This window comes from Pleurodeles waltl, chromosome 4_2 (assembly GCF_031143425.1).
Source record: "Pleurodeles waltl isolate 20211129_DDA chromosome 4_2, aPleWal1.hap1.20221129, whole genome shotgun sequence".
Classification (NCBI taxonomy): Eukaryota; Metazoa; Chordata; class Amphibia; order Caudata; family Salamandridae; genus Pleurodeles; species Pleurodeles waltl.
Window position 1 is genome coordinate 172,388,923 of NC_090443.1, and position 15,150 is coordinate 172,404,072.

General features: G+C 43.7%; 1 protein-coding gene across 1 annotated transcript in view; it reads right to left on the reverse strand.

The window, feature by feature from the left end:
* Positions 1-15,150, reverse strand: part of RAPGEF3 (Rap guanine nucleotide exchange factor 3) — a 1,225,478-nt gene that overhangs the window by 735,030 nt on the left and 475,298 nt on the right. Inside the window, exon 5 of the mRNA XM_069231039.1 lies at positions 595-716. Within this exon, the coding sequence (XP_069087140.1) occupies positions 595-716 (122 nt within the window). The remainder of the gene's footprint in view (positions 1-594; positions 717-15,150) is intronic.

The following is a 15,150-nucleotide window of genomic DNA, read 5'->3' on the forward strand; positions in this document are numbered from 1 at the left end:
ACTCATTTACATACTTCTGGCTTTGAATTTGTAATAAATCTTGTTAAACTGTTATTTTTGCCTCCGAGATTTAATGTGTGACCAAATTGGTTGCACTGTAATTTAAGTTAAATGGTTAAATGTATTTCTCCTAAACCGTAGGAACTTAGGAAAAGTTTAATTGGACCTAGAAAAGCAGAAACAATGCTAGACACAGTGGGTGGTAAATTTAATGGTGTGTGGTTATGGGAGATCAGTAGAAAGTTAACAAAACTGATGAGTGCGAAAATAAAAAAAAATTGAGGGCAAGAAAGGAGAACATTATTCAAGGTCAGCTGGCAAGACAGATACTGACAGAAGAAAAGAATAATTCTGCAAATGAACACTGTTGCAGCTCTTTTTATTTATAAAGCATATATTATATTGTTCTTTGTAAGTGAATCTATTTGTAAGCAGAATGCTTGCTAACATTCCTAATAAGATAGTATTTGACCATCAATAAGACATTTGCCTGAGAATAATTACAATTCAGAGCTTACTTGCAACTTTTGCTTCTGTTTGGGCAGATTTGAAACTTTAGCTAAGGTACTAGTTTGACATTGAAGCCCAACTTACCATGAATGAGAGCACCTTCATCCACCAACACCTGCCAGATTCCAACTGCTTGACTCCTGAACTGGATTGCTGGGCTGGCGCTTATCAGCCAATCCACAAGCTCCTTCCCTGAGCAGCACTGTCTGTAAAAATGATAATATTGCAGATGATAAATAAGGTTTGTTATATCACTCAGATGTTTATAGCATTGAAGATTTAACTCAGAGCCCACTTGTGCCCATAAAATCAGAGAATGCAAGATAATAAAGACCTAGGGCCTCATTACAAATCTGACAGTCTTAAGACTGCCAGACTCGCAATGGTAGTCCAATTGCCGCACCCCTGGTGGTCCGACTGCTAGGGGACCACTGCCAGGAGCATGGTTCCCGACAGGGCGGCAGAGGTTGGAGTCATGGTCAGCCACAGTAGCACTGAGTTCAGCGCCACCATGCTGATCACAAGTCCCCTTTCCGCCAGCCTTTTCATGGTGGGGTCCCCGTCATGAAAAGGCTGGCAGAAAGGCAGTGTTTGGGGCTACAGAGGACTCCTGCACCGCCCACGACCATATCATTGGCAGTGCAGCACCCCCCTGTCCAGCACACTCGGAATGCGCACTTTCTACTAAGGCAGACTGTGCGCATTACAAGTATGCTGGGGGCACTCTCTGTGCAACACCGTTGGCCTTGGCTCCTCATGGAGCCGAGGCCAATGGTGCTGCACTGTGTCCACTGGGCTGACTGGCGGACACCTCCTAATATGGAGGCTTCCGCTGGTTAGTCCACTGGAAACAATTGGGCCGGAGATGGCCACCACCAGCTCCACCACGGTTTCCATCCCACGGGGCTGGTGGGCCGGCACCAACCGTGTAATGAGGCCCTTAATATTGAATAGGAAAAACGTAGGGCTCCAATGTTCTACGTAATGGAGTGTGACCGACTAACAACATATAACATAAAAATAAATGAAAAGTTGTGGCGGGTAAATAAGAAGAAAACATGACTTTAAAGGGAAAGAGTCATTCAATTAAATTGCAAATTTGTGGAAAAGGTTCTCACATAAAACAATCATGTAGAAAACCCTTTCCTTCAGAACCGACACAGCCAAAAGAAGAAAAGAAAAACTGAGTAGGGTATCACAACCATAGCCTGGCTTAATAATCTCCCCCATGTCGAAAATACACTGGGAACACATCTTCTAATAGCGTCTGGCTCTTCTTATCCCACAGGATGTAACCAACACAGAACCTCAATGGCATGAAAAGTATGGATTATTCCCTCTTCCTCGGTACTCCTTCATAGCTGTGTGAGCACTATTCATACACTTATAGATGTTTGTATGTGTACTGTTTATTGCATCAGAACTCATCAGCAAAATAAATATATTAAGCAATTAATTTTTTTGTTTTGCAGTGAGCTCACAATGGATATTAGCTGATTTAGAACATTTCTATTCTACACTAATTTATCATACTTACACATATTTGCAGTTATTTTACTTTAAACACAGCCAAGAAGTATTCTTCTTAGAAACCGGCCTTGCCCCTATGGAAAACCCAGGGGGATCGGTGCTGCTGATGTGATTTCCCCAGCATGAGGCACAACAGCCCACTGAGGTTCTGGCATTGGATGCGCACAAGGACTGACGTATCTGGAAGCCATTTTCATGACATGGGGCAAATCCATAGCGCAGGGTGGCTGGAGAATAGTCCCATCACAGTCGATGAATGGAGAGCAGCCCTGTCCTCAGAATGGACTCACAGCAACCAGCTAAATCGAGGTCAGGGATTGAGGCCTGTCTGCCAGTAACCAGGTCTTGATTGTTGGAGGATAACAGTGCTTGTGTTAGCGCATCTGACCTTATTTGGGTTCTTATCTTTAATTTATAAGGGGACACGTTAGAGGTTTTATGGACCTTTTAACTACACTTATAGTAAATCCCACCATAAGACTCAATTTCAATACAAACCATCAAACAATATCAATCAGCAACATTAATAATCTTTGGAGACAGTAATCTCACGCACCATGACCCCTTTGGACATGAATAACCACACCTTTATGTAAAAGTTTAATATTTATTTCCCTATATTAACAATGCTAATATCACGTAACTTAGTCTCAAAATCAAATGATAGACATACAAAAATAACACTGGTTGACCAAACCTTCTAAAGAATCTCAATTTAACTAAAATATGAATTAGGCACTCAAGAGTTACAGTACAAATTAATAGCAAGAACAACTGCGCAATAGAAATAGCATAAATCTAGATTCAGCAACTGAATAACACCAATTATTTTATTAATAGCAACCTATTAACATTTTAGGATTCCCTCTACTGACCTTCTGATTAGAATAGCATGTTTGGGCTTCATGCAGAACAATTTAGTCAACATACATTTGGAAAACATCTAACTATGGCTCCATCCAAATTGTGGTTGGTACCTAGAAACAAAAGGCAAATTACAACAAGAACAATAGCATTTTGTTATACCTTTCCTCAGTATAGATAAGTAAGCTGCGATTATCTTCGTCAATTGGACATCTGTTCGGTCAGCATCGGGTCATGGAAGTGAATGGTTCAGAACTAGGGACTCTAAGCTATCTGAACCATTTGGAAGCAATGTCTAAGGGATCAGCATCAGAAATGCAAACAAAGTTAAAGATAGAATTCTCTAAGTAGGAGAATCAAAAGGCGAGTAACCTTGTCGGGGGAAATGGAAAGTTAGAAATGAGCACAAACAAAGTTAAAGATAGAGGGGGGCGTGGATGACTGAAGCACTGCCAAAAAGCTGGCGGTGCTTCAAAGCCCATTCCGACCGCGGCGGTAAAGCCGCGGTCGGAAAACCGGGTCCGGCGGTTTTCCCGCCGGATTTCCCCCGGCTGGGCTAATCCCCATGGGGATTCCGACCCCCTTCCCGCCAGCCTGTTCCCGGCGGTTTTCACAGCCAGGAACAGGATGGCGGGAACGGGTGTCCTGGGGCCCCCTAACAGGGCCCAAGCATGCTTTTCACTGTCTGCTTTGCAGACAGTGAAAAGCGCGACGGGTGCAACTGCACCCGTCGCACACCTGCAACACCGCTGGCTCCATTCGGAGCCGGCTTCAGTATTGCAGGCCGCCTTCCCGCTGGGCCGGCGGGGGCTAACAATGTTAGCACCCGCCGGCCCAGCGGGAAGGTCGGAATGGCCCCAGCGGTCTTTCGACCGCGGAGCGGCCATATGGCGGTTCCCGCATGGCGGGCGGCGACCGCCGCCTGCCAGAGTAGGAATGAGGGCCAGAATTCTCTAAGTAGGAGAATCAAAAGGCGAGTAACCTTGTCGGTGGAAATGGAATGTTAGAAATGAGCGCTTCTCTCTCTGTGCAGTCGGGTGAAGTTAAAATCGTCTAAAACTCTTCCCACATTGCCAATGGTCAAAGAATCGTACATTTATAGTTAATCCAATGAAGGTAGAACTTCAAATCTAATATATAATAAAACTGTCTTTCAGATGTTGATGATTAGCTCCTCTTCTCCTGTTCCCATCGTCAAGCTTGTCAGGTATCAATTTTGTGTCACTCCGTTCTCCAGTCAGTACATCCATTGTTAACTCCTGGGAATATCACTTTCTCACACTTTAAATTTTACGAAGTAACAATGACTAATACAGCACATTCTAGCAAGCAGTTCTCATGAGAAAAGAAAAACGTCTTGGTCAACTCAGTGGAAAAAAAATATTCACATATTCATTTCTTCAAGCAAACATTTCTCACAGCGTTATCTTAACAGTAGAGTTTAACATGAGGCTGTTCAACTAGGCCAACACCTCGCTAACGTAAGGCCTACAATTAATAAAGCAAATACATAATATGAAATTATCAATATAACATATTACTACATTAATTTAAACATAAGCAAATACATTTATATTAATAAGCAATTAATAAGGACACTTTGGTGGTCATTACGACCCTGGCGGATTACTTCCGCCAGGGCCGCGGGACGCGGTGGCACCGCCGACAGGCCGGCGGTGCCCCGCGGGGCATTCTGACCGCGGCGGCTTAGCCGCGGTCAGAGAAGGGAAACCGGCGGTCTCCCGCCGGTTTCCCGCTGCCCCCAAGGAATCCTCCAAGCTGCGCCGGCTTGGGGATTCCGACTCCCCCTCCCGCCATCCAGTTCCTGGCGGTTCTCCCGCCGGGAACCGGATGGCGGGAGGGGGAGTCGCAGGGGCCCCCGTAAGAGGGCCCCAAAATGTATTTCACTGTCTGCCTTGCAGACAGTGAAATACGCGACGGGTGCAACAGCACCCGTCGCACCTTCCCACTCCGCCGGCTCGATTACGAGCCGGCTTCATGGTGGGAAGGTCGTTTTCCCCTGGGCTGGCGGGCGGCCTTTCGGCGGCTGCCCGCCAGCCCAGGGGAAAACTTGGAATACCCTCCGCGGTCTCTGGACCGCGGAGCGGTATTCCTGACGCGCAACATTGACGGGCGGCCTCCGCCGCCCGTCAATGTTGGAATGAGGGCCTTTGTGATTACTGAAGGCCACTCAAGTAGGCACATTTTCCAAGTTGTGCATTATTTTGTATATTAAGTCAAATTGTTTGCAGATTCATAGTTCAAAATACATGATTATTTATAAGTAAAAATTCAGCGTTCACACTTGTATGTGTGAGCCACTCTCCTCCCAGCTTCTACTGAATGGGAGTCAATGCCGGGGTGCTGCAGCAAGGTGTGGATGTGGTCGCTATTACTCTGGCCCCTATAGAAAAAGGTAATAAGCAGTGATTGCAGGACGTGTCTAAAGGAAACAGACTGATCCATGGCTCTAATCTGTAGACAAAATAGGCCAGATTAATTAATTGTTCATGTAATACAGTGCTGCAACCAACTTTGCTCTACTGTGCTGTGCAAGGGGTAAAACAGTGCTGACCTATGTCGTGGCCTGACAGCTCCTGGGTGAGTCCGGGTGCGTGGGGGGACCTCCTTATACTTTGCAGGGGGGCCCCCTCAAGTTTCATTATGCCAGTGACTACGATTAGCCTGCTGCTGAGTTCCCTGTGCATGCAATTTAATTAGACCGCCTTGTGACCTCGCACCATGGTCAGAACTGGGTGTGCCCTTACATGTGCTTTGTATCCCTCCTGATTCAAAACTCTAAGCTCCAAGAGACTCTATTAAACCTGTCAGCCTTAGGGTGGTCTTTTTCCCCAATGTTTTGCCTTCCTTCTCCATTTATTTGACCTTGTTTCTGCTGGCATTTGGACTCTGCTCACTTTTCCACTGCTAACCAGTGCTAAAGTGCTTGTGATCTCTCCCCTACCCATGGTCATTTTGGCTTATCCCCAATTGTAATATTTCATTTACCTATATGTCCCTATTAAAGTGCACTACATGTGCCCAGGGCCTGTAATTTAAAAGATTCTAGTGGTCCTGCAACACTGATTGTGCTACCAACTTAAGTAGCCCGTCAAACGTGTCCCAAGCCTGTCATTGCTGAGCCTATGTGTCTAGTTTTACAATGCTATTTCAACCTTGAAAATGGCCCTCTTGCCAGGCCAAAAACAACCTTTATAAAACATATAGGTAACCCCTAGGATAGGCCCTGGACTGCCTAGAGAGAAGGGTGCAATGTCTTTAAAAAGGAGGACATGTACTTTCACATGTCCTGGTAGTGAAAAACTCTTACATCCATTCTTCACTACTGCTAGGCCTATCTCTCAAATAGGATAACATTGGAGTTGCCTTATTACAGTTTATTAGTGTAATTTCCACATGGTAAGAGAGGACTTCTTCAACTATGATGTCTCTGGATTCACAATTTAACATTTGAACTTATGGTGAAGTTGGATTTTATACTGTAATTCTGAAAAAGCCACTTAAGGAAAGTTGGTATTTTCTTACATGAGCCATTTGGTACCTGCAGCCTGTTTTTGGTCACATGACTGGGTGTAGTTGGCAGTTGGGCTTTGAGTATTTTTCCTAGACAGGCACACACAATGGGTGCTTAGGTGCATCAATGAATGAATCAATGAATGAAATACTGCTTCATAAGAAGCGTCCTGGCACTAAGATGATCATGAGAGTAAGAATAGAGTTTACAGTTCACGGAACAGGAAGGTCTTTAATTCGGCCTTAAACAGACTAGGGATAGTAAGGAGATGAAGTGGTAAAGAATTACAAAAACTGGGGGCTAAAAAAGAAAACGATTTGGCACTGGATTTGGCTTTCTGTACTTTAGGAACGTACAGCAGATTGTGATTCATTGAAGGCAGTGCCCTAGTGGGGAGGTATTTTACTAACCTATCCTGGATATATGTTGAGCCAATCTGAGGGAATGCTCTGTATGTGACCAAGAGTGTTTTGAACTTAATTCTAGACCTAATTGGCAGCCAAAAGACAGATGTCAGGGCACTCATGAATCCATGGTTAGAAGTTGATGATGTATCCAATCTTCATTGTGTATTAACAAGAGCCATCATGTAGATTTAGAGCCTTCTTTATTCATACAGCATAAAGTTCAACAAAAAAAAGGCCATCCTTGAAATCAAAGTTTATGTAGCAACCACGGCCAATATTCTTATAGCCACCACAGCCTCTTTATTCATACAGCATAAAGTTCAACAAAAAAAAAGGCCATCCTTGAAATCAAAGTTTATGTAGCAACCACGGCCAATATTCTTATAGACACCACAGCCAATGTGGTTGATTTAAGCCTTATAGTATGATAGTATGCTTCTTCTGAAAAATTAGTACAAGTCATGCAGCTGCATTTTGGAAATGCTGATGCTGCAAAAGCAGTTCTTGAGAGGCTACCAGATACAGAACATTAGCGTAATCTAACCTGGAAGCAATCACAACATGTACAATACCCTTAAGGTGACTAGCCTAGAGACAGGGTCAGAGAGGGGGAAACTTGCCCCAAAACCGGTTTTACCATTGTCATGTTTCCCTCAGGAAGCCACACCTCTCGTGTGGGCTACATTGCTCCTCATGACTGAGGAAGAGTCATGCTACCTTGAAGGGAGCAAGAATGTGGCATTCTGGGATAGCCAGATGCCAAACATTTCAGGAACTTCGTCATTAGAGGACTTAACCAGACTTCACCCCCGTCGACCACAAAGCATCATGAGCATCCTTGAGCATTCTTGAGCCTACATACCTCAACATCAGGACCACTTTATTGCCTACAATAGTAATCCTGTAAAGTTTGCATTCCTCTCTAAAACGTTGGTTCTGCTGTCCTGGTAAATGTCTAAATTATCCTTTTCTGCTAAGTAGACCTCTGTTCTGCCAGACTTGGTCACCCAACTCGGACAGGAGTTGTTGAACTAACTTTTAAAAAATTTCCAAATGAGTCCAAACTTTTTGTTGGCCGTTGCTTGTTTGAGGTTGACACATTTTTTATTATTTCCAAAATCTGTATCTCCGGAACCCTTTGGTGGAGTTTGATGATTAAGGCCTCTAAAAATGTATAAAAATCTGCTCTATGTTTATAAATCAGTGTCTCATTTATTTTGTGTGACTTTGTTATTCTGTTGTTTGGTTCTGTTAAATGATTAGGACATTGTTCCTTTGCTCATTTACTAAGCCTTACTGCTCGAAGCCACAGCTACCCACGGGTTGAGCTTAAAGTGAAGTAAATGTACCTGACTGGACACAAGGCAGTATTTGTGAGTTTACTGCATGGTAAGGCTTCCCAGCCAAACCATATAGTACACCCACATCCTCACAGACAACCACAAACTGTTATAGCCTGGTTACTAAATCACATAGACCACAGACCTTTACTCCAATGAGCAAGACATCAAGGATCTGTAGGCTTTGAGGGCACTTCTTTGATGATATTCTAAAATTACTCCCAAACAATTTTGCAAGAACTTATTTCATTCCTCACTGTGAAACACTGGCTATAAAAATTGAACATTAAGTAATGCGCTTCTTTCCTGCCAAGCTAACGGTAATAGCAGATGGAAAGACTCACTTCTTTACTGATGCCACTTCTGTATGGGAAGGAGTGACTAGAAAAGCTCCCTGCTAAGAACATGGCCCATCATGATCTGTGTAGCAGTAGAGCTGAGTGAGAAACACCAGACTCCAAAACACGATGCTTAAGGCAGAGTAACACTGGTAGTGCAATGCACAACTGCAGTCACTGATCAGTCAGATCACTGAATGAGATGCAAAATCCCTAAAGACTGATTCTGTTAGAGGGGACTTGGTGACTGATCCTCCTCTCTTGTCCCTCTGGTCACTGCAATGATGGTGGATGAGCTCCTATAAACGGTGATGAATATTTGACACAAAGATGTCCCCCAGAAATGACAATCTACTTAGATGTGCAGCTTTAGCTAGTGGGAAAGAAGCTTGTGAGACCAGCAGCAAGCATAGTTTTTTATATTGTTTTTGGAGAATTCACTCAGCTTCTTCCACTGTTTCGTTCTCAACATCAGCAGAAATAGAGCACCAGACGCCGAGGCATTTGTTAGCTTCATATATTTCATTGGTATGCAATATATGCTGTTCCAGCCACCAATCTTATTACATTTCTATGTTTAACCAAGTTTTACATTCTAGAACTTTTGTGAAAAATGTCAGATGAAGCTCATATTTCAGAGAGGTATGGTGTGTCAGGATATGTTCTTTTATGTGAAAGGCAACTGGAATCACCATTTCGTTTGAAAAATATAAAGGGAATATTGTAGTCTGAGTAGAGGCTTTCATGCTTATCTACAATATTGATCCTCTATTTTAGAATAAATGCTCTGAGATTGTGCAGCAGTGAGTAACATTAAGACACAACAAGGCACACAATATACGTTCCTCACTTGCATTGTAACAGGCATGGTAGACCCATCAAAGCAGTTTCAAATCCACGTTTACATCTCTAGTTAAAACACCTGGGAAATGGAGAGTTACAAACGCTTCACGAAAGACAGATGTGCCAATATATCACAGAAAAATCTCCTTCACCAGGGGGGGTGCTTATATGGATCAAGTCTGCAGTTCCTTATTGCCTCACCACTACAACAATGGACTACGAAGGTAGATACAACATTTTAGCAACCTGAGGCAGGTCTCCCACTAATATGTTGGAGGTTCCACCTCACTGCATTGTCTACGGTGCTATAAAGACTTATTTTAAAAATACTGATTCCATTGGTGACACTAGTGTTGAGCAGGAGGCTTTTATTGTTGTGGTTAGACATGTGTGAGGTGAACCCTGGCAAAATAGGTGCTGGCCCCAGGAAAAATCCTGAAAGTCATCACCACTGGCATCTCTAGAGGGAGGTCGAATGGGCCGGTACACCAGCTCAGATTGTCCTGGTCCCCCCTTGGGCACCTCAACACAGCTGTTGAATGTTCTGAGACGAAATAGATAAAAGAAACAGACACTGCACCTTGTCACACAGACTACATTTTCCAACTGTGTTTATTTGTAAAGCAGTGATTGTGGCAAAAAATAAACCTGCATGTTTGCTTGCAACATTTAAATCTGGCTTTGTAACTATATACCTAAACACACACACATACACACACACACAAACACACGTTGTATACTGGCTATTGCCAGTAGGTAGTTATAGTTAGGACATACTGTCCATAACAATAGTGCTAATTGTTTTGCCATTAACTTTGGCACAGTTGGACAAATCCTCATGAAAATTTAAAAACTAGTACGAGAGCTAGTTCAGCTGCTGTGTTAAATGTTTCAGGCTGATTTGTCCCCATGGGATTTCCTATAGGGATTTTGAGCACGACTGCACCAAATTTGGCAGAAAGTTAACTCTTGGTCCAGAAAGAGCCCTCTTTGTTATTTGCAGTAAATCCGTTCAGTAGTTTTAGAGTTATTAAAGGAAAACAAAATATATACGTAGGGACGTGCATCCTCTGCAGATCCATCAGTCTCCTTGCTGATATCTGATATGGTGCCAACACTGCAACCAGAAAGTGTTAGCAGCCATTTTGGGACTTAGCCTCAACAGCCCCAACTATAAATTTAAAAAAATAAAGAAAGAAAAGGGGGCAGGGTAGGAATACCCTGACCCCCAGCTGTGGTGCTGGGATTCTCCTGGAATCCAGCCAAGGCAAAAACAACCTTTTTGCTGGGAAATCATGGAGGATCCATGGATCCACAGCACTTCTTTTTAGATTAGCCCACAGGTAGCCCACCTCCGGGGGGCAATGCAGGTATAAAAAAGTTGGGAGGGCACATGTGGACCCCGTCCTCAGGCTCTCTTGAGCCTGGGGGACACCACCTCCCTGGAGATTTATTACAATATTACTGGGGGGCTGTTTGGACCCCCCTCTACAGGCTTTTTAGAGCCCTTGGGACCACCACCTCTCCGAGGCTTAATGTAAAAATTGGAGAGGGGCACATCGACCTCCCTCTTCTGGCTGGGATGAACCCCAGGGATCACCACCACCTCCCTGGGGAATCAATACTGAATTAAAGGGAGGCTGCGCAGACCAACCTCCATGCCCCTGTAGCGCCCCGAGGACCACCAGCTCTAAGGTGAATAAAGAGGGAGAGGGTGGCCAGAGCCACCACCAATGAGGGGCCAGCCTGTGCAAACTGAAAGGAGGGACCCACATGACCATTAATGACCTTGAGGATCCCCACCCCCCGGTGCCAGCTCCCTATGTCGTAAGGTGCCCATCTTTGGGAGATAGCAGTTTGCTTTCACTTGCTGAGGGCTTTGACAGCATTCGCCAAGTGAGAGCAAACTGTTAGTTTGCTCCCAGTGGGTGGGAGCAAGAAAACTGCTCCTGCTCGTTGGGAGAAGACTTTTCATCTGTTACAGATGAAAGGATTGCTCCTCCACACAGGGAGCAGCATTTTTAACTATTCCCTGCATGAAGGAGCAATGCCAGCTCCCCCTGGAGGTGGAGAGCTGGCAGGGACTGCAGGAGCCTCGAGTCTTCCCCCGAGGTCCCCAGGACAGTTTTGGTGGGTTGTTTCATGTCTTCTCCTGTTGAGAACAGAGCCCATCGTTCTGCCTTATAACCATTACAAGTAAGCAAAATGCATTAGAATACGGGTGGATGGTGAACTTCACTCTACTCGTAGAGCTTGCAGAGTTTTTCACACTCTGCGTAGAGCGCGAAGTTCACTCAAACTCGTCAATGGTGAAAGGAAAATCTTATTCAAGACCACCTCCCTGTGAGATTTCTCAACGCGAGCAGTCGCAGTATAGTTGTGACCGCTCGCGTTGAGAAACCATCTGTTCCGCTACCTGCAGCTCGAGTAAATCAACTCGAGCAGCAGAAAAGAAGCCCTCATGTGCTGCGCAAGGGGGCCTTTCACGCTGATTTTTCAATGTGGGGCAAACACCTGGCGCTAAAAATCAGTGCGAATGGAGCAACCTAACACTCTTCGTGTAGCGCGGCAGAGTTTTTTGGGCACTTCGCAGAGCTTTGTGTATCACAACTCCACGAACTCTGCCCAGGCCTACTTAGAAACCCACCCGTTTGCCCCAACACATATCCGTTAGTGCTATGCAACTTCTTCCCATCTTTTTGCTGGATGATGGACAGCTTACCAATAGGCCCACTCAGCATGTTTCCCACAGATTCTGGAGATGCGTTGAAGCACTTAGTACATATAATTAAGTGGGAGTAACTTTGTTTGGTGGAGAATCAACTCTTTGTAGTTTCATCATCTTCTTCATATAAGGACTCATGTTATTGCCGACTTCTGTATGAAGACGCTCGAGGATCAATCACATTGCCAAAATTACAAACACACAAGGTCACTGGAGACATTACCTGGAGGTCCTGTACACAGGTTTAGTGTGGAATATTCACTATACATTTAACCAATGAGGTAGCACTTACTAATTAGCCAGTAGAAAGTACTCCACTTGGGTAGATATTTTGCACATAATTGTGGCCTCTTCCTGGATAAATAAGCAAGTCAGGCTGCATTCTGGCACTGATGTTCATTTCACTGAAAAAAACCTCAACCCTCCCCCACCCTCCACACGAGGATGTCTAGGAGGGGTTAGCCTCAGGGCCTGCCATATACAAGGCATTGCTGCCAATTCTCCGCTGCGTAAAAAAAACCCATCGAATTTCACTGACAACATAGATGTCATCAATGATGTAATACGTGGGGCAATTAGCTGTGCACAGCGAGGGCGCAAGTTGTAGTTACTTGAAATAACTAACTATAACAGCTTGATTTTTATGGTTTTGTGCATGTAAATTCAGAACCTAACTATAACATCCCTGTAATCTTTGTTTGTTTGGTGAATTATATTTATATACACACACACACACAATTAAAACAGATTTAACATCTTATGCAAACATGAGCCTTGTGTTTAACTACAAATACACACACTTTATGATTGTCCCTTACAGGTGGCCACACCAATTCTGTCAGTGGCCAAATGAATATCCTCTCCTTCCCAAAGAAATCACTTCTAGAAGACGCCACTCGACCTTAACATGAAACTGGTACATGATTGCACCATCCCTACTGCTCTTCTGAAGCACAGGTTGAAATCCTTTTGGGGAAGTTGAAATGTTTGGATTTTAGGGGCTATACAGCAATGTCATATGAGGAACGACATAAATCGGAATAGAGCAGAACATTTGGGCAATTTTTTGTGCCCTGACGGTGTGTCTATAATTCACTTTACCCCAGGTTGCATGTCCTTTCTTTCAGTTTGTATTCCGTACGGAACATCATTTCGTTTTCTTAACTCAATTTCCCCCTTTGCTTTCTCTCGTTTATGTGATGAGCTCCACCTGATTGTGCACATTTATTTTCTTGTCTGACAGCGTAACCTGCTGCCCTTAGGTAGCGTTTATTTCTCACTCCTCTTAACACTGTTCTTGCCTATATTGAGATATATCATCACTTTATGGCACTGCTATGAACATTTTCACCACTGTCTGACAGGGAAGCCACTCCACCTTCGAAATGAATGTTCAGTCCTCCTTTAAGCCTTCCAGTAACACCACTAGACAATCTTTTAAATCCCATCATGTGCCTACAGCCTCCATACAAACCCATTCCCACCATCCATTTTGTCAGATCCCAACCCCTACTGCCTACTCGAGGTCCAATTGATGCCAACAACCTCGTTCTTGTCAAGCTCTCTACACCATGAAACACTACACCCACACTGTCCAACTTTCACTTATCATGTACGACTGTCAAATCAAGATATGCAAATGCTCACTTGAAATTATTATTTGGAATTATTCAACCTAATCTTTGATCACAAACTTGATGCTATCTTCCTTACTGAACTATGGCTCAACGATCACTCACATTTTATCCTTGAAACAGCTGTCCCCAAATTATACCATTTATAGTGCACACAATATAAAACTGGAAGTGGCCAAGCAGTAACTGTTAAAAACTCAATCACATGCAGGATGGTCACATCCAAAATTATGACACCTTTGATGAATGTCTTAAACTATCTCTCACCTGCTTACAGGCTGTACATACTTACAATCACCCATCCACCTAAAAACACCTCCTGATTCACTGGCTAGCTGTCCGAAAACATAATGAAAACAACATGCTCTGCAAAAAAGAACAGCTTTCCGGGAGACTTTAACGCTGACTGGGGGAATCCTGATAATGGGAATTAACTATTCCTAAAAACTTGCTATAATTTCAAAATATTCAGCCAAAAGTCTTGATGATCTGCCACTCAAAAGACAAAACCTCATTCCCGCCTATTCCAACCGAATAAACTGTCTGTCCCGTCAGTGCTCTGATCATTTTACCATTCCATTTTACATACTTACTCATTTCAGTCTGCACTGTCCTAAGTCTACCTGCAAAAAACTCTGAGGCAGCCTAGAATACAAATCTCCCACCAGGCCATGCTATATCGCATTCTTCCTGAACTCTGCAACAGAACACTTTTAAAATATGTTGATTATTCGTTTGTGAACTCGGATAACATTGTGTCCAAAAAAGTTGATCTATTAACTGTGCTACAACTCACTAATGTCAGAGTCAACCAAACCAACCATGGTTCTCACAACTGATCACGCAGGTAAGAACCCTCTTCAGAAAAACTGAGAAAATTAGGAATATACAGTATGTGAGCTAAATCCACCTACATCCTTAGTCAAATAGACTTCCCCGCTAACTCCACAAGATCCCTCTTTCCACACAGCCCAGTAGACTTTCAGCTATGGCCAGCTGGTTTAGCAGCCTCCTTCAGAGAGAAATACGAGGAAGTCTTCAACCACTTTTCTGAGAAAATCTATTCAATTAGACTCAATTTCAGTCCACTTTTCTACCTCCTACTACAACATCACCAAAACCATTGGGGTCCTTCACTCCTAGGACGTCTGAAGAACTATCCAATTCCCTCAAGAATCTAAACCTACAAATTATATTCACAAGCCTAATCCAGTCCATATAATTAAAGCCAATTTATATTTCTACAAAGACACTTGGAGTGAGTTGATAAATACCTCTTAGTCAAGGCATCTTAACATCATCAACAATCAACCCCTCTCTAATCACAAGCTACCAGCCAGTTTCCAATCTACCATGGCTCAACAAGACAACAAAGAAAATCATTGCAAACAGACTTACTACTTTATTCTCTGACAATCATCTGC